Consider the following 19,893-nt stretch of genomic DNA (forward strand, 5'->3'; position numbering starts at 1 on the left):
TGCGATTTTCATCGCAAACGACGGAAATCGCACTTCCGGTGCGACGAAAATCGCATCATGTGAAACAGGCTTTAGGCGCTCCACCATAGTCGGGTAGTGGAGTTCGCGATGTTTCCCCCACGAACGTCTCAATTAATTTCTTCATGAAATAATCATCGTTCCCTACGAACGCGTGCCTAGCTTTTGCCAATCTTATACCGGATTGAGTTTTCGAGCTTGCGGGGTCCAACAAGTGCCGGAGGATGTTCCACGTCTTGGAGAGGTTCATGCTCCCCTCCATTTCGTCACACTAGTTGGCCCAATTTTGTTCGCATAATGTAAAAGTATAATCTTCGATTTCCTTATTATGCCTAGCAATCCTTCTTCTGAGGTTGCGGTTCCATTTCTGATTTTTGAGACGACGCTCCATGCTTTGCTTAGCTTCCCACATATGCAGAAGACGGCTGTCCGCTATCTCCGGGGCGTTATCCCCTTCGAGCGTTTTCGTCGTCTCTTTAACGTCTGATTTGAGTGCCGTCGTCCATTCCTCGATGTTTCGGATGGGCCCCAGTTCCTGCGCTCTCCTGATATCTCTAAACTTATCCCATTCAACGACGGCCGGCGCGCGAACCCTGTGCGTTTGAAGGCCCTCTTTCAGTATGGAAACAATTATGTAGTGGTCGCTGCCAAAATTTTGATCCGAATTATGCCATTCTAGATCTTTAATGTTTTTCGAGAATGTCAGATCTGGAGATGTATCTTTACTAACGCTATTGCCCACCCTCGTTGGACTCTCAGGGTCCGTGTGCAGAGTGAGCCCTATGTCATGCGTATCTTCCCACAGCTGTCTGCCTTTCGGGCTTTGGTGCGGGTACCCCCATTCCTGGTGATGTGCATTAAAGTCCCCCACTATCAACAGTGGCTGGTTGTTTGAAATTTTGAGGGCCTTGCGAAGCAGAGCCCTGAACCTCACCTTCCTTTGCCTGGGTGAGCTGTATAAATTTAGAAGGAATAAACTAGGGTCCTTCTGTTTTCCGGTTAGAATTTCGACAAACACGTTCTCGATCTCTCTCGACTCTAAATCGTGTTCAATGGCCGCGATATTTCTTTTCACGAGCGTTGTGACCGAGGATTTCTCCCCCCTGCCACTATGAAATGCCTGATAACCTGACAGTTTTGCGGGTCCTCCAGTTTCCTGGAGGGCAATCGCCAAAGGAGTCTCATCTAATAGCGGAAGGTACTGTTGCAGAATCGACCGCTTGCGCCGGAAGCCGCGACAGTTCCACTGCCAGATTTGATTTTCATTTGCGCGCCTGGCCATTTTGCAGTTGCGTGACGATCTGCTCCATATTCTGTTGCCACCCGTTCATGGCGACCATCTCAGTCCTTAGCCTTTGGCATTCCTCGGCCTGTTTCTGAACTGCCCCGAGGACAGCTTGAATTTGGATGTTGATATGGTTCATGAATTCATTCATCTTGGCCTCTAACCTTTCCAAATTTTCGACCCTTTTCTCTATAGCCTGAATAGGGTCGGCGTCTTGAATTTTGCGTTTCGTTGGTGGCGGGAGGGACGCCTCTGTGACCATCTTATCCTCTCCTTGCGGCTGTTGACGTGCCGCTGGGGGGGTCATCTGTCTAATTGGTTGTTGCGGAGGAGGGGTTGCCTGCCTCTGTGATTTCTTTAAGTTTTGGATTTCGGACCGTTGCGAATCGACTATCCCCGTTAATTTTTCGACCATTTTCTTTAATTTCTCAATTTCCTCGTCCCGTTTATCCCTCTGATTATTTTCCTGGGAGACCTTGCCCGCAAAATTCACACCCTTACGCTCCTTGCTCCTACCTCGTCTCCATGGGTTGGCAGGGTCCCTTGAGCTGGAGCGCCCCCTGGACTGGCTCCTGGCACGGGAACCAGAGCGCCCTTTGGGTGGCGGCGATGGTCTGCTCTGATTTGCTTCCAGTTTTGGGAAAGAGTCCTCACGAAACTTGAAGTCCTTGCCCCCTTTGGGTTCGCGTTGTCGACTCTGATGTCCCCCACCAGTCGTCGTTGCTTGTGCCATCTTCTCCCACTGTCGCTTCTTAACTTCGTAGGGAGTGCGGAAGAGTTCTCGGCACTTGGGATCTCCTAGGGCGTGGTCTTTGCCGCACAGCTGGCATTTCAGCTCACACCTGTGGTCACTTGACGGGTTCTCGAGGCCGCAGCCACGGCACTTGACGTTCGTCGGGTCCGGGCACACGTCAGCGCGATGCCCGAGTCGGCCACAGGCGACACACACTTCGTATTTTTTGCGGTACAGCTGGCATCTGTGCGGTGCCCCGTTAAGGTAAATCCACCTTGGCACTTCTTTCTCCTTGAAGAGAATAAAGATCGACTGTGAATCTTTGCCCAGCCTGCGGACGCCTCGAATCTCGGGGTTATCCTTGCGGTCTAGGCGGTACAGAATTTCTTCGATGGAGTATCCGAGTGGAACCCCGTGGATGACTCCCTTTCCGCAGTGCTCGGGGGTGGCCACGTAGGCGAAAGTCTCCACTTGTTCACCGTCGAACATGAGGTGTTTCACGCTCGCGTACTTCAGCTTCCTCTCCGCACTCGTAGTGATGACGAGAACAGAGTGCTGCTTCATATTTGGAGTTATTATATCTTCCTTCTCTTCGCGTGGGTTAATCCCCGCCGACATTTTGATGATGTCAGTCAGATATGCTGTTCCATATTTGGTAAGCTTAACTAAGCCGCCACGTGGTCGGAGAACAATTTTCTCGGCGCCGTCTGGAATGCGCGTATGCTGACGCTCGATCGACTTGGCCGCCATTTTCCTGCCTGCTTGCCTCTGCCGGGCTCGCTGTTTCGCAGTTTTCTGTCCGCTCTTCTCTAGCGGCACGTACCTTCCTCCTTCGCTAGCGTACCATTGTCCTGGAACCGAAGATTCCTCGGGTGTAGTCGCTCCTTCCATAGTAGCCATGATTCACAACTTCCGCGCGACCACGAGCGGCAAACGATCCTCCGGTGGGGACGCCGCGGGCCCGGTCGGCCGCGGTAGCCTCAGCTACGTGCTGCGTTGAACACACGAAGTCCAAAAATGGAGGAAATAAGGTCCCACTTGCGGAGAAAGCGGTATCCTCGTGGTCCTCTCGAGTTCCGTCGTCGATTGAGCACAAAGCCTAGGAAAACAAGATCGAAAGACTGCCGAAAAAGGCCAAAATTCGCGCAGCCCATCGGAAGCGCGTTCTACCAAGAAGGCACTTCGTCGTCTTCCCGCAAAAGCGCGAAGACGACCGGGAAAGCGTACAGAGGAACGTTAGTTCTCACTAATTTTTTTTTTGCTACAGCGCAGCTTTCCTTGCGATCCCTTCCAGATTTTGCTCACCGTGAATGGTGGCTGCAGCTCCTGTCTTGCGGAATAGCTCACACTTAAAAAAAAACAGAAATAGGATTACGTCCTCGCTGGAGACGTCGAACTTCGGTCTCCGAGCGCAGCATCTCGGTGCTCCAGCCAAATAAGGCCACAATCGCACGTGTTCTCCAACCTACGCACTGCCAAGTAGCCGCGTGAGGTGGTCGCAGCATGTGTCGCATCACGTAGCACGTGGGCGCGCTCCAGTTGCCTTTAGGTCACAGACGCAGGAATGAAGCTGACGAGTTTATTGCACTTGATTAATATTTTCACTTCACGTAGATTCCAAGATGAGCTTGGATGTGCACGATCTCTTTTTCTTTTTTTCAGTCGTCCACGTCCGTTTGCGTGCTGCTTGCAAGGAAACAATAGCAATTACTACATACCTAGAACGCAACGTGTACTTAGAAAACGTCCCTGAGGAGTAAAGAAAATCTCGTTATCTGCTCAGTACACATGTCTGAATGAGACATAATGCCATTATTCACAATGCTCGCAGTGTTTTGTTTTTATGTTTGGAGCACAGTCACGGCTAAAAAACAGCGAAAAAGTCGAGGCGTCAAGCTTAAATTTATTGCGTAACCAGAATCATTCAGACCCCATGCTTCAATTGCACTATGAAAAAGCGAAATTTTGTTTTGTCATTTCTACGTTTCAAAATGATTTGCCGACAATATATTTCTTATTGGCGGGGGGGGGGGGGGGGGGTAGGCTGGAAGTGGGGGGCATTTGTGTATTGTCGACTCAGCGGTCCAGACTGGGTTCTAAATGCCGATGTTGGAGACCGCGCTAGAACCTCTACACGTGAGTAGATTATGGGTGTTCCTGTGCGGATTTTAATTCGCCAAGAACTGCTGCCAGGCTATCGGCTAATAGCCATAATAGCCAACTCTAATAGCCAGGTGCTTAAAGCATTATCCCTGCCTCATCATTGACTCGCCGCACATCAGCAAGAATACACGTGCATAGCTGCCCTTGTTTTGCAAAAATTTGCGGAAATAAACTTGTCTGTAGCTTTAGGGGGTACTGCTCTCTCAAGAACCAGGACGCAACGCTTTTACCGTGTCAGCGAGATGAGCAAACTTAGATGACTGCAGCAGGTCTTGTCAAAGGGTCCCTAAAACGGCTTGTACAAATTTTGTAGACGCGTAGGGTAAAGCTACAGTGAAATGTTAGCGTCACAATTCAAGTCAAGCGTCTCATGTTGAGATATATACGGACGCTTATCAGTTACCCTGCTCCTTACCGTGCTTTTCCTCCTCAACGCGTTCACCGAATGTTCGGGGCTAAGCTCCACCTTCGCCGGCTCTACGTCACGATGTGGCATCCTGTCGTCTACTTCCACTTCTCTTGGAGCCAGCGCGGGAAGGCTCTCCGACCTCTCTGCTAGTCACCTGGTCGTCGATCTCTGCGAGAGCTCTCCAAGCAGTGTGCGTAGCGAGTGATATGTCGCAGCGCCGAGCGGGTCCGGTATTCCGGTAACCATAGGCGAGCTTCGCCCTTTTGCGATGGGGCCGAGGCGCCTTTTTACTGTTACCGCTGTGATGAAGGGGCTTAAGCGTAAACGTGAGCCGCCTGAGCGGCCTGCATGGTGCAGCCACCTGGGGACGTAGACCTTAGCGGCCAAACACAGAGCTACTATTGCCGTAACCAAGTGTAAAACATTTTTAACGTTTCAAAAGACAACGTGTTCACGATTGCGCTCCTGCCGAAAAATTTAAGCCACCCGATAAGTAGAATACACTTGGTTACTGCTATATTAGCTCTGTGTTGACGAAGCTCTGTGCCACCAGGCGGCTGCACCGTACAAGCGGTTCGCGTTAGCGCCTCCGCTCATCCGGTAAAACGCCCAGTCGGCTTGCACTAGCGTTTACCCGAATAACGGTCACGCTTAAACTCCGTATTACGGCAATAATCAACTAGCGTGAAATGGCGGCCGCAAATTCGCAGATGCTAGCGTCGATCGGATACCGACCGTCCAATACGCCGCAGCCACTTCGCTCGTCTGCCGCCTTGCTAAAAGGGACACGCTGTCGCAGGTTAACGTATTGCCGATCGCCAAGTTTGCAGCACACAACGCAACAAGCGCGAACCTTGCTGCTCGCGAAAAGAAAGATCGAGACCAACGCTGACCTCGCAGCTCGCGTCAACACGGAGCAACTTCTAACACAAGCAGAGGACACTTATTGTGTAGTGCTGGAAGTGCTTCAGTGCAGTCATAAGTAGTTGTGTATTTTCTTGCTGTCACTTTCTTTCATAGAAACAAATTAACCAGCCTTCCAACTATTACGAACAGCATTTGTTCACCATCAAGCTGAAAAAATTATCGATGACGCGATCTGGGTAGCCAATTGGGTAACTCGTCCAACAAACGTCAGGTGGGCAACAGACGTCCATTGGGTTGGGGCGGCTGAAAACTCAGCGGAGGGGCGCCGCTGCGATCGCTAGCGATGTACATTTTTAAAACCCCATAATAAATTGCGTGCTTTACGCGGAACGTTTGAATGTGTCACTTAATGATCAGAAGAACAGATCCTATCGACTCAGTGCGTTTGTACGAAATTGTCAAAATCGTTTCAGGAAGCCATAAGGCAAAACGTGTGTGTTGGCAAGCGTAGCAAGCTTGGCATAAGGCAAGCGTGGAGTTGCCAGCATGTTACTTTTTCAATGCGCTAGTTACGTACTTGCGTTGTCCGGCTGTTTTCCAGCCGTTTTCGAGTCTTCGGCCGTTTTCGCACCCGCCGCTTCTCATACCCTGAGAGCCACCGCAGCGAATATTTACTGAACGTCCTCCAGACACCATAGTTGAAACTGTCGCCACGAGATGTCCCCGTTGCGGCTCCTGTCGCAGTTTTCTTTTTCTTTTTTTGTCGGCGCTTTCAGAACAATACGGTAGCGGCAATACAAAACCATTGCGTCAAACTCTCATTGGATGAATCGGATATGACATCTCGAAATGACGATATCGTTGTCAGCTACGGCCGCTTTGCGTCACACCGCTTACTTGTGGAGTGCGGCGACGCGAAAATGCAGGCAAGAGCTCTACGATGTTTCCAGTTAGCGGAGCACTTACCGCGTAGGAGATTGGAGGGGGCTTTCCTTTGTTTACCTTACAAGCGCCATTGCTCTGTAGTACCTCCTCTTCCCCAATCGTCGCTACAAAGATTGCGTCGAAAGACCGCTGCCACGCGGTCGTTCAGTTAGCGCTATGCTTTGCTCGATGGAAGATAAAAGCGGACCGCACGAAGAATGACGTTGCTAATGGTAAGCGTTTCAGTTAATTGGAAAAATGGCGGCCGAGTACGGGCTGCAGCGCAAGGAAAATAATAGGAGCCAGCGAACGGTACCTTACCCCGAAAGGCAATTGCAGCTCCGAAACTTGGGATGGATGAAAAAGTGATGCTACCACGAACATTCTTGTTACTTGTTGAATTTTCCGCAAGACGCCCCCCTACCCCCCCCCCCCAAAAAAAAATAAGAAAACAGAAAGATGAAATCAAAGCGTACAGTCCAGAAATATAGGCTAAATCTATTTTTATACGGCGTTCCTTGCTCGATTCACTCCCAGTTCAGCGCATTAGCTGAAGTTCAACATTACCGCAGGATCTGTTCTCGAACAATACTCACCTTTGCACCATTGGTGGGAGACACATAACACGGTTTATAGTATACGTGATGCGACGAATAACCCCTAGTGAAGTCCTGTTGTTTTTGCACTTCTTGTCCGGTTGGTACGTGCTGTTTTGCTTAGTCTTTCTCGACAATATCAAATTCCCGCAGATTCTGGCATACATTTTGGCTTCTAAGAAGAGGCGCTAATGAGCGTAAGAATGTAAACTTTGTTTGTTGCTTTAGCTAGAAATGAAGCTTTGTTGACTTCGCTAGGTGTTCAGTACCATCAAGAGCAAGAGACAGGTGAAAGATATTGTTTTTCTTTATTGCATTTTCATGATCATATTGCATTTGTGGCTTAACCTGCTATTAGCGTGCGTTTCAGAGTAAAAATACTGTAAAAAATGTAAAGAAGGTTCTTCGTGTTTTTTTAGTTTCTTCCTGATGCCTGAGCCGTCTACGATCTTCGCGTAATTTTGTCTACATAGGGTAATGCCCGTAACCTAGGTAATGAACGAAATCGCTCCCCTTAGTGCTTTGCTGAGGAAGCTGGAACCCTTTTGCGTACAGCTGGCAGTCTTGGCGCCAAGGCTTTTAAACAACTTGGCGATAAGCGCAGGAGCATTTGCGGCACCACCGCAGATGCCGAGGCAGGCAGAAACCGTCCTGGCGCCAGCTGTATTATATCTGCAAAATCCGGAACCAAATTGACAGCGATCATGGCATTCAGTGAAGCGTCGGCTAGAGGCTAACTGCATAATATTTCCGGCAACGCTATTGCGCATCATAATCCATGTTATGGGAACGAGAGTCCTTAATATTGCTTTGCGCCCAAGACGTGTCTACAGCTGGGAACCTTGTCCCCGCTTCAGTCAGCGACAATTCAGTCTTGTTTTTATTCAAGACTGCAATTTGCAGTATTTTTATATCTCTTCACCCTTCTCAGCAGCGCATATCTTGTTATTATTGTTTATATATTGGGGGCAAAAGTGAGCAGCTGCTACTTTTATAAGGCAGCGGCTACTGCAGAAGAATTTATGAGTTGGCGCTCTTAAAGTTGTGGAGAAAAAAAGCAGCGAGAAATAGGCAACACGAAGAGGACTGGCGCGCACACTCTTGTGCGACCCCCCCGTCACTCCGCGCTTCGCGATCTTTGTCGCAGGTTCACGCGCAAGGTGATCCCCGTGGTGGGCGGCTTCACGTGGGTGGAGGACGACTCGTTCCGGATCGAGAACCACGTCCTCGAGGACAACCGCCCGGTCAAGGACAGCGCGCAGTTGCGTCACTACTTGATGGCGCTCATGTCCCGAGGCATGAACGTCAACCGACCCCTGTGGGATGTCCACGTGCTGCCGAACTACGACCGGGGCCGAGAGACCGTGCTCATCGCTAGAGTGCACCAGGTAAACGCTCGGCGTATATATCTTTCCGTCGCCACTTATGGCAGACCGTAAATTATGTGTGGTAACGGTACATAACTATATATGAAGCGGCTGCGAAAAGCCAAGTGGCTGCAAAATGGCAAGGTGGTTCTCTGAGCCGTTTGTGTTTGCGGTATACCTAAATTTTGATCTAGTGAACAGTGCCACGATGCGTTTGTTCAACAGGAGACCTCGTTAACTGGCTTGAACCACACCTCGCACATCACTAAACTTTGTAGTGGCTACAGTAAAAAGGTGGTTTGTAGAAATGCTTTGTTGTCCGAACTAAACTGGAGTCACATTGGGTCACGAGACGGTTTATTTTAGACGCCTTTTTCTTCTTTCCCGTTCTTTTTTTCTTACAATTTCTCGACAAAAGTGGTAAAAGCATACTGCTTATAAAATATGTTGGAGGTTCGCCAGAAAGGCAGACCTCCCATTATAATAGCAAATGCGCAGAGAGCTATACGAAGTAAGGATAAATATCGTCCGTGTAAACTCGCAAATATTCCCTTACTATGTAAATTAACAAGTATGGCGTCAGCGCGCACAGGCAAACATGTACATACCACGCTCGATGACCACGGACACTCACTGTCAAAACGCTGGCGGCAGGAAGTGCGGCAGCAGCAGCGAGTGAAGTGAGCTTCGTGCTATGTATCACTTCAACGCAAACTGAGCGGCGAGAACGCAGCACATGCAAAAGTATGAGGTGCCTCCGCACCTAGACTCAGTCCCGGATGCACATAGGGCGTGCGAGGCTGCCCAATGCGTTCGCTTTGCTGGTGCCATGTGCGCGACGGAAGACGGCGCGTTTCCTCCCCGCTTTCCTCTCTTGCCCACGCGAGGTTGAGCAGCGATGGTTCCCCTCGCACGCTTTCACTCGCACCTACACCATGCAGCGTACGGTGACAGCATTATCGCCCTCGGACTTTATACGGAACATGACGGGGATTGCTATGGCAGAAATGGGCCTGGAGTGTCAATGTAATTGCTATCGCAATAAAATTTATGCGCCGTGCGTGACCGAAGTGCATATATTCTTCCCAGACCCTTTGTACAATGTATTGCATATCGTCTTGAATTCTCTTGGAAATCAACTTTAATTGCATAGCACATGCACCTCGGATATGATAGATGCCAGATGTACGTGGAACAGTATTAAGGCACCTACCCAGGGCGCAGCCCTCCCCCCCTCGGAATTAAGCGGCATACCCCCTCCCCCTTTCTACCCACACTGCCACTCCTCACGCACATTCCTAAAGCGCCGCCAAATCAATCTTGAGACCTGACACCTATACGGCGATCAACGTTTTACCGCCTTTTTCGCTCCTTTTGAATGACGGTAGGTATCGGCATCTCCTGGGGTGTGAAGGCCAGTTTTCTGATCTGTTCGGCTCACGCGCGATTAACTCGACATGCATTCAGTTCTCGCCATATATTGCAACGGTTCCGTGCATCGCTGTTGCTTCGTTAGTTCAACCTTCTTTGTTTACACTCATCAAGGGACCAGGAAAGGGATTCGGTTCCTAGCCAGCTGATCTGTATGCTTGTGGAACAAGTTGCGGCTGGAAAAAAACGACAGTTGCATTTACCTTTTTCTTTTGCTTCATTTTTTCCTCGAGTGACGGCTCGCCGCGACGCTGGCAGATCCCCTGAACCATGCGCCCGGGATATGGGTTAGATAAGGTGGAAAATAAAAGAATGCGAAACGGTGTCCATCATCAAACCCTGCAATAACCCTTAAACCCATAAGAAATGTGACTGTCACCTGCTACCTCGCATGGTTTTTCCCTAATTGTACAGCACTTTTCGTGCAAGATACAACATTCGTCAGGAGTTGAGAAATTAAGCCATCTACTAAGGGAGAGAGCCGAGACAACAGCCAAACAGGAAGAAAAATCGAAAGAAATTTAACCGTTGTTTGACAAAATATTTATGGATCAACACATTTTTATTGAAAAAGGAAGTAAAGAAAATGGAGCCGGAAGGGAAGATCAATTCCGTGCGTTTTGAATTACACTTATACAGTAATCAGTTGAGCCGCCTGACGTAGCCACTTCTCTGCTGTGCTTATGTGGGTGTTTTTCTAACCTTCCGCGGTGGGCGCGGTGCGTCTAGAACCGTAGCGTCCTGCGCTCTACGCGCTTGTAGGGGAACGGGGGTCACGAATCGTCACACAACTTCCCACATAACAATCCGAGTCGGTTTTGGCACTTAACTTGGTAGAGCAGTAAACAAGGGATCCAAAAGAACCTCTGATGGTTCCGCAAATATATATTTCTCTATAATTCTTGCAGTGCCTATTCAAAAAACGCCGCTAGAAATCCTTATTTTACACTTTCGCTTGTTTACTTGTTCTTGGCAGTGTTCTACTTGCGCGTCTTTCCTGCGCTAGTCCATTTGGTATGGTTCCTTGTTTGACAAGTAAAGGAAGAGGTGTATCTCACAGGCGTACCTGTGAAATATTCCTTATTTCATTTCTTTTTTGTGGGTTTACGCTTCTTTATGGCGAATGGTGGGCATTATTCACATTTATACTAGTAAAGGTACCCCCTTCCTCATTTGCATAGAAAAGTTATCTTGAGTTGCCCCCCCCCCCCCCCCCGCCAAAAAAAAATATCCTGGGTACGTGCCTGACTAAGGCTGCTTAGTTATATTATTACTGCCAGCTTTCTATCATACGGATGCCACTTTTATATAGGCCGCCATTTCCTCACAGATGACAAAATACAACCACCAAGTATATTTCAAATTTCGCGACATTTCATGAAAATCCAGGACGCAGCTCCAATGTGACAACCCACCATACGACGCTACACCTTCGCCTATGCGTATATGCAAGGAAACGTTTTTATACTCTAATAAACGTGAGGATATGGTAACCCTGTGAATGCACGTAGAGACGCTGCTGCTAGCATCTAACAGTGACACGTAAACCGAAAATGGAATTTTCGCGTTCGTAACAGTCCCGCAAATGATAACAGTCGATTTACAAACGATTATGTGTCAAGCCTGCTTTCGGATCTTGAGAGTACATCAACCGCTGTCACCATTTTAAGGGCCCTTCTGGAAGGAGTATCTTGATGAAATTGCACTGATATCTATTCTGCTCGAGACACGTTAATTTCACATACCTCAGAATTAACTATTTTTAATGCTCTGTACAATAATGTACTACGAGAAGAGCTTTATTTTCGTTATTAATTTGGCTGCCCCGTTCTTTTTATCTTTTGCTCAGGAACAGGATATTTAGTCTCGTATGCTGATATACTGTAGTAGTCGCACACGACGCTGATTGCGACAGCAGCACCTAGATTTCGACTCACCCGATTAATTAATGTCTTCACTCGCAATTGCTTTAGTTGAATGTTCTACTTTGTAACGTGGGTGGCAATCTGGCAAAGCAACGGTATGAGTGAGTCAGTGATATCGCGATAGTGCCGGCGCTGTACAGTGAGGGCTTTATAACACACTTGTTGCCATCTTAGAGTTGGTTTCATGCTGTATTTGTATATAGATGCAGCTTTGGACCGCCACCATTGCCATGAGAGATAAATGATAGCCTTTATCGTGAATGTGAAAACTGTGCAGTATTTTACCGGTTCATCAAAAAAAAAAAAAGACCAACTGGTCCCACTTTTCTACATGGCTTCGCATCCGCTAGACATGCGTCCAACATCATTGAATGCTATTTTATATGTCGCATTGCTTATGCCCTATATAATAATTTATAGAACTGTCTTATTTTGCCTTAGAGAGGACCTCCAGCAACAAGTTTTCGCATTTTATTCTATTTGATAGCTGGACCATCGCTTCTTCTGCGAAGGCAAATCTGCCAAACCGAGTCATTCTTTTATTTATTTTTTTACTGTAGGGAACACGTTTCAAAAGTTAAAGCTTGTTACCGTTTTCTTTTCTGCCCTTCTCCGACACCTGAATTTCTGTTTAGTTGAGTATTGAAGTGCTTTCTTGCGTATTGCTAAAGCTCGCTTCAGGCGTATTAGCCGCTAAATTTATGTTATGGAGGCCTATCGTTGATAATAGTTATTTATAGTGCTGTAATTATTTTTACCATATTGAATAATTAACGCCTTATTATTTGACAGCTTCTCACATAAAAGGTTCTTATTTTAGAGAAATCAAATAGCAAATAAGCCCAAAATAATACCTCCATGAAGTCGACGAGGGCTGCAGGTGGTTTAGAGGTTCATGTTGTGGACGCAAATTTATATGTCCTGATGCTTTCGAGGTTTTGCTGGCAAAGACAGAACATTAAATTACAGCGGATGACAACAATCAGGCTTTCTCTGCTAATCCAACGGTCAACCTCCTACTGAAAATAACAGTTCTGGATTCTTAATAGTAAACACTTCCTGCTAAAAACCGGGCCGATTTGAAATTATTGAAAGTGCGCACACTGTGGATTTTATAGAAAAGGTACATTGGCCAGTGGGAAACTTTATTGGCGTACAAATATAATAAAGTAGCACTTTCGCCGGAAAAGCGAAGCATCTCTTGCGATGTAGAATTAGTAGACGGCTATACGAAATAAGGATAGTAGCTTTATCGGCCGTAAGGCTTGGAAACATTCGCTTACTAACTGAATTAACAAGCCTGGTGTCAATGCGCGCAGGAAAACATGAACACGTCGCACTTGATGAGCGCGAACGCTCTCTGTCAGAACGCTAGTGTGAGCAAGCTTGGCAGCAGCAGCGAGCGAAGTGACCTTCGTCCGGTCTATTGCTTTAACGCAAGAGCGGCGGGAACACGCCGTGCACAAAGGTATGAACCGTCTGGAGATCCCTGTCATAATACGGCGCGCGCGAGCGCGCGCGTCCGTGCAAAGTACGCAGTTGGCGGAGTTGAAGCCGCACGCGTCCTTTTCGCGTTGTTTCCCCGCTTTCCTCCATATATGGAGCGCAAGATTGAGCCGCGATTGTCAGTTGCCCTTGCGCCCGATCGCCAAGTGCCCAGTTGCTGCCGGAGCACAACGCCGCCCCCCCTCCCTCTCTTCCATGCCCCACGGCCTTTCTAGCGACAGAAGACGGCGCGTTTGCTCTCCGCTTTCTCCCTTCGCGCGCGCCAGACTGAGCCGCAATTGTCGGCTTCCCTCGCGTGTTTTTTCTCTCGCACATGTAGCACTCGACGCGCGGCGACGGTGTTATCGCTCTTGGACTTTATACGAAACATCACGGCGACGGCGAGAATGCGCCTGGAGGGTTCATATAATTATTATCGCTATAAAAACTGCACTTTTGTTGTGATTATAGTGTCCGATAATGTGACCATCATTTCGTAATCTTCACTGACCTCATCCCCACATTGGTCTAGCATTCAGATATGATATATTTCGTTTTTTAGCGACATGGCATTAATCAGTATTATTACTGCCAACGAAGGAAAACAAGTCTTCCCTATCTCTGTGCTGAGGGGAATGGATGGGTTGTAGCAGGCCGGCCTAACGGAGTTCGCATGTTGCCAACCTTTCTGAAATCACATCGTATCAAAGTTCACTGAACGCCACAAGCATGCCGATGGACGTAGACAAGTTAGAACCTTTTTCTTTTCTTCGTCTAGACGCTTTTTGCACGCTGAAATGGCCCCAAGCTTTCATTACCACTGAAGCACGGGGGCAGCCTTCTCTAAGAAAGCGCGAAAGCTCGACACGCCCGGCGTAGTAATCTTGGGGCCTATGGGATATAAAAGTGCGAACTCGTGCCACGAAGAACAGCTCCTGTTGAGCCTTCTCCTTCTTCGGATGTGTCGTCCTATCTCTATAATGCAGGGGCTGGCTGCGTCCCAAGAGACCAGCGACCCATAAATTACCGCCTCTTTCTGTATTTTATTCTTATACTTCTTTTTCTACGTGTGTTCCTTTTCTCCACTTTCTATGAGCGGAACATCAATGTCTGTTGTTAGCGAAAGGGTCAAGGTATATACTTTCTCCATCCCTGACGCGCAAGGCCTTTCTTTTCTTCTTCTCTGCCTGAACACGCAGGTGATCAGCGACGGCGTGTCGTTGATGATGCTGTTCTGCAACCACCTCTGCGACCCAGGGCCGAGTCTGAAGCTGAAGCCGCGTTTCGGCGGTTCCAGCTTTCCCCTCAACGTGTGCCGAGCGCTGGTCGTTGGCCCTCTCACCTTTCTCATCTCGTGGCTCTTGCTCACCAAGCGCGATTTCAACTACCTCAAGCGGGGCTCCAAGCCTCCCGGCAGACAGAGGGTCATCGCGTGGACGGCCGGAAGCATACGCCTGTCGCAGGTGAGCAAACGAAGCGCCGACCCACGCACTGCCTCATAGGTGACGCTCTGGGCGCTGCGTAATGATTCTAGCGAAACGCGACTCTGTAAAGTTTTACGATGACCATGGCTCACGTGTGTGGGTGGCGCTTTGCACAAGCACGTATGAGGCGATCTTATTCTATGCAGAAATATTGCACTAGCCTTCTGTATCATTCCTGATGTTGCCTTTTTGGTTCATACCAGCCTGCCCGTTCTTTTTTGGTTTTTAAGCTAGGTAGCTTTAGGTTCTGTAACATCGTAATAAAATTATTAGGCACCGTGTGGGAAGGGCAAAAGGAATGCTATTGAGATCTCTCTGTGCGCAGGAACGCAGCATATGTTCTCGCAAGTCGTAACTGGTAAAGTTCAACTCCTCGATTTGCTGTCGAATCTGCTGTAAAAGTAAGACATTTGTGGTGTCAGACATTGAATTAAAAGCATAGACTACCGAGCATGCCCTTGTGTGATCTTGTATGCAATTAAACGTGCCGCAGCGCTGCAGATGCGGTGGCGAGCACCAAACTATCACATAGTAGTCGCCCGTTTCAAGGCCGAGCCAGAACTTAGCCAAAACACGTATTGGGCACTTTGAACGGGCTTGGCTAATTGTATGAACAGACCGATTGGACGAGGAGTTTCGCTACGCCACAGCTGCCGCAAAGCATGCCGCTAGTCGTAATCCTTGGGGGCTGATGGAAAAATATATGGTAAGATTCTCATGCAAAAGGAGAGAAAGCTGGGCGAGTTGGTACGGTAACATGACCTTGGATTGTAGCGCGAAGTGACACGGACAGAGACTACAAGCAGGCAGGTCGAGCGGTCGTCCTGTCTGCTCCTAGTCTCTGTCCGCGTCACTTCGCGCTACAATCCAAGACTTTTACGTTATGCCTTTACCATGACAAGCCCACTTGCCATTGAGATGAAAGTGCCGATAGGTGGCAATGAAGAGACAGAGAATGAAGAGGAAAAGCAGGGAGGTTAACCAGATTGGTTGTGACAATGAAACTGCCTACACTAGGAGTGGGGCTAAGGAAAAAAAACCCGGCCCGAATTTTCTGTGGAAGTTCACTAGAAAAACCTACAAAGCCGTTGTCCGTGGCATGCCCCTCAATATAGGCTCCATCCAGTGAACAGCCTGCACCACTGAGCAGCAGCGGTACCGCGCTGCTGAGCGCCGGCTGTGGTGAGCGCAGCGACACTGGAAAGGTGGGAAGACCGCGGAATTTAAACTTCGTGCATATGTCGCCGAAGGCCGCACGTATATCCGTTATTCGGCATTCTTTATGTGCAAGTAGCTGTAAGCGTGGTCCTCGGGGATGTTGCAAATACTTTTTGCGGGTTTAGCCATATTAAAGGAACAGGAGAGTACCTTCATGCTCCAACGTTAACCAGCAGAGACAAGCTGTACGCCACTTCGCAAGTACTTTCCGCGAAAGAAGTGAACGACTTGGACGTTCACGCCAAGTGCCGTTCGCAGCAGGGAAGACAAATGTACGAAGTCATCCTGCACATGAGTAAAGCCTACTGTCATACTAACGACGAAGCCTCTAAACTGGCACCCTGAAAATGTGCTTTTTCGGACATGCCCGAAAATTCGGACGCCTTCGCGGCACTGCTACGGTACACCATAGAGTCAATGCATAAAAAACGTCTGAAATTTCGGACGCAAAAACCCGTCGCCATGCGATTCTCCGGACTTTCTGCTATGACCGCTGGTCCAAAACGGCATTGATTGAAGCCACCACCGCCGCCATTTTGATTATCTAGCTGCATCGAAAAGGCGCTTCCACTCGCAGACCCGCTGGCAGCCGTAGCCACCACCGCGGCAACGCTAGGCCTAGCTACCTCTACGTTCGCCACCAAGCTTCTTGCTGTTCTGCGCCATTTTTTTTACTAGAACAATTAGCTGCTGGTAGCGATGGCGCCGACTGCGCCTTTGTAATCCTCGCGAATGGCTTCGAAGCACGAAAAGCACGACGCGTTGAAAGATGTCGGTTCCCAATAGTTGGCTTCGCCTTGCTGTTTGAGTGTTACGCGGTGAAACATACGCGAAGTATTGCGGTGAGGCATCCCAAGAGTGCGAAGAGGTAAATGTCACAGGACACAGTATCCTCCCTATCTTTCCTTTGCCTTTCTCTCTCTATGTATTTTTAAATTATAGGCCAGTGTACCCACCCTATCCTGTCACAGTACGAGCACCGATAGGCCTAATAATTGTACTGGCAGGCCTTCAGAGCAATTTCGGACGTGCGTGTGCCGATTTGAGCCCTGGGGGGCAGTAAAAGGGGAGTACTTCGAAAGGTCGGTCGGGTATCGGCGACAAAAGTTACAGTTTTACGCCAAATGGACTCGTATCTATTCGCGGAGGCCACACGACACACGGGTAGCCGGCAAACGACGAAACGAAAGCGAGTAAACGAAAGCGAGTACACGGCATGGTACGAACCTTGTTCATGACCGCCATCATTATCTTTGCGACACACCGTACGGAGGCACCACATCTTGGCGTCGTTCATGGACGCCTAGTCTCTTGTCGAGCCTCTAGCATTGCTATTGGGCGTAATACACATTCTTTCTAGTGCGGTAATGCATATCAATGCACATCTGTCGTTTGGAAGGCACATAAGACATTTGCCATCACTCCTTGTCTTGTGTATGACGGCGCAAATTGTTCTAGGTCATTTGTAACTTTATGTCCGTCTTGCGCCCAGGCGCATATCTTTGTTTTCGTTAGCCTGCAAAATTTTCTTTACTTGTTTACAAAATTAAGTTCCTTGCCTACCCAAATAAAAGTGCTTGCAACATATCGCGCATGGTACATGGTCCATCGGAAGGCAGGCTTAGCTTTCTGTCTTGTTTCACTCTTCAACAGCACTCACTCATTGCACAGTAATAACAAGCTTCGCCAAATGGCCACAGATTAATTCTGTGCTGCTCCAAGTGCACCAAAAAGCCGATTGTTCTGCTCCTAAACTGCTCCAAAACGAGATTTTTCCTGCTACAAAAATTTGTCCTAAATCCTAAATTGCCTGGACCACCAATGGGATAGAAATACACCACTCTATGTGCAAAAGCGTCAGCACTTGCGAGTATAAGGTATCAAGAGCCCTTCACGTTGCGTGATCAGGAATAGAATTGTACGCGGTGGCTACGGCACCCGATCCGCTTGCTTCAAATTTTCTGCCGTTGCGACTGTCGCAGGTCTACCGCATCAAGCAGATCACGCGGAGCACCTTCAACGATGTCCTCATGACCGCCATGTCGGGATCGCTACGCTGCTTCTTCAAGAAGCATGGCGTTGTCAACCCGCCCGACATCAAGGTGAGACCTCGCACGCTTGCTGCACGCGCTGAATAAAGTGTAGTGTATCTGGAAAAATATGAAAATACGAACTGCCAATAAGTTTTTTTTTTTACCAACGTTGAAGAAAAACTAGTTTTGCGTAGCAACGTTCTCTTTGTTTAGTACGGTCGTTAGGAAAGGAAGGTCATCCAAAAAATTCGGGATGAGTCGTTCTCTGCCACTATTCGGCCGCCCCGTGTCACCAGCACCACAACCGCTAAGCTCCCGAATAAAACTTCTAAATTAACAGTACCCGCGATGACGCAAATGACGCTGATGAACGTGTTCGACTACATGCATGAAGCGCATGAGTGATGCCCCCCGAACGTGATACCCGTGACTAAACACAACCACTACATCTAAAAGCTTAGAACTGCTCGACCACTGTATACGCGGCTGTGTTTTGGCGAGGAAACGTCCATATACACACCTTAGTTAGGTCCAGTACTATGCCATCAAAGAAAGAAGTCAATTAGAAGGGCTATAGGGATTAAACACGCGTGATGTTCGGAGTTGAACGGTGAACATACTTAGAGACATGCAGGTCTCAACGTAATTTCCACCGTGTTTTTTTGCCGGGCATCTCGGTTCTCTGCGCGAACGGCGCGATTGGCAATTTTATTGCACTATTTCGACAAACTAATTTGAGACATTCCCTTATTATGTACTCCCGGTTTATGCTCTTAAACCAATCATTCTAAAAGGGTTCCTTGCGTTTTGTGTTCTTGACGTCAGCATAGGAGCCGCAGCACTAATAGCGGCACCTTGCGAATGTGTTTTCAAAGAAAACCTGCACAGCTCTTGTCGCAGTGAGGAGCTTCTTTCAAGTAACAAATTGGCCTAAAGGTTTAGGCAGCGACGTAATATTGAGGGAGCAGTCATTTTTTTTATTGTTTGGTAATATCGCAACCCGAACAGTTGTAGAATATGAGGACATTTGGGATTTAGTGTACTTGAATATTGCTGCCTAAACTTGAACTTCTGCCTAAAAACGTGGTACATACTGTACGATATTAATATTGTTACGTCCAAACGCGTCAAAGGGACGCGGGGATCAAGAAGAGAGGGGAAGAGGAGAACGAAGACTGTGCAGCGGCCATTCCTGTTCTTCGTAGCCTGCCATTCCTGCTCTCGCACGCCTAAATAAACCCCTTTTCCCCGTGCTTGTAACAAATTGGTGGACGGTGTGGGGTACACCTCGTAACCACGGAGCCTACGCTGCTACAACTTCGCCGAAGCCGTCGACTTGCCGGACTTCCGCCACCCTCCCCTGCCATGCCTGAATACGCCTGCCAGATTCCCGAAGGATCTGACGTGGCTTCAAGGCCAACACCTGGTGTTCCGTGGCAATACTACCGGGTGCCACTCACTTTCGGAGGAAAAGCCGGAGAAGATGTCGACGAGTGGCTCACGAACTACCGCAGTGTGAGCCGGTCTAACGGTTGGAACTCGACCGCACAATTGTCCAATGTTGTGTTTTCCCTCACCGACACAGCGCTCGTCTGGTATGAGAATCACGAAGACACGCTCACTTCATGGGAGCTTTTCGTCGAGGAGCTCAGAGCGTGTTTCGGAGACTCTAGCGCAAAAAAGAAACGCGCTGAACAGACGCTTTCGCAAAGATCTCAGATTCCCGGCGAGACATGTACGAATTATATTGAAGAAGTGCTGAAACTGTGTAAGATAGACAACTCTCAAATGTCTGAAGATGACAAAGTTGGACAATTGTTGAAAGGAATAGCCGAAGACGTCTACAATTTTTTGATCGGCAAGGACAGCTTGGATTCCGTGTCTGACGTCATTCGCCACTGCAGGACCTTTGAGACGCTGAAGATGCGACGGATAATACCGAAGTTTGGTCGCCT

The 19,893-nt window shown here is 48.5% G+C and overlaps 1 protein-coding gene across 2 annotated transcripts in view; it reads left to right on the plus strand.

Annotated features, from left to right (window-relative positions):
• Positions 1–19,893, plus strand: part of LOC126544174 (putative diacyglycerol O-acyltransferase Mb3761c) — a 560,147-nt gene that overhangs the window by 376,182 nt on the left and 164,072 nt on the right. For both annotated transcript variants that reach the window (XM_050191407.3, XM_072284905.1), the window contains 3 exons: positions 8,143–8,383; positions 14,403–14,666; positions 17,888–18,007. In XM_050191407.3, coding sequence (XP_050047364.2) covers positions 8,143–8,383; positions 14,403–14,666; positions 17,888–18,007 — 625 coding nt within the window. The remainder of the gene's footprint in view (positions 1–8,142; positions 8,384–14,402; positions 14,667–17,887; positions 18,008–19,893) is intronic.

This window comes from Dermacentor andersoni, chromosome 10 (assembly GCF_023375885.2).
Source record: "Dermacentor andersoni chromosome 10, qqDerAnde1_hic_scaffold, whole genome shotgun sequence".
Lineage (NCBI taxonomy): Eukaryota > Metazoa > Arthropoda > Arachnida > Ixodida > Ixodidae > Dermacentor > Dermacentor andersoni.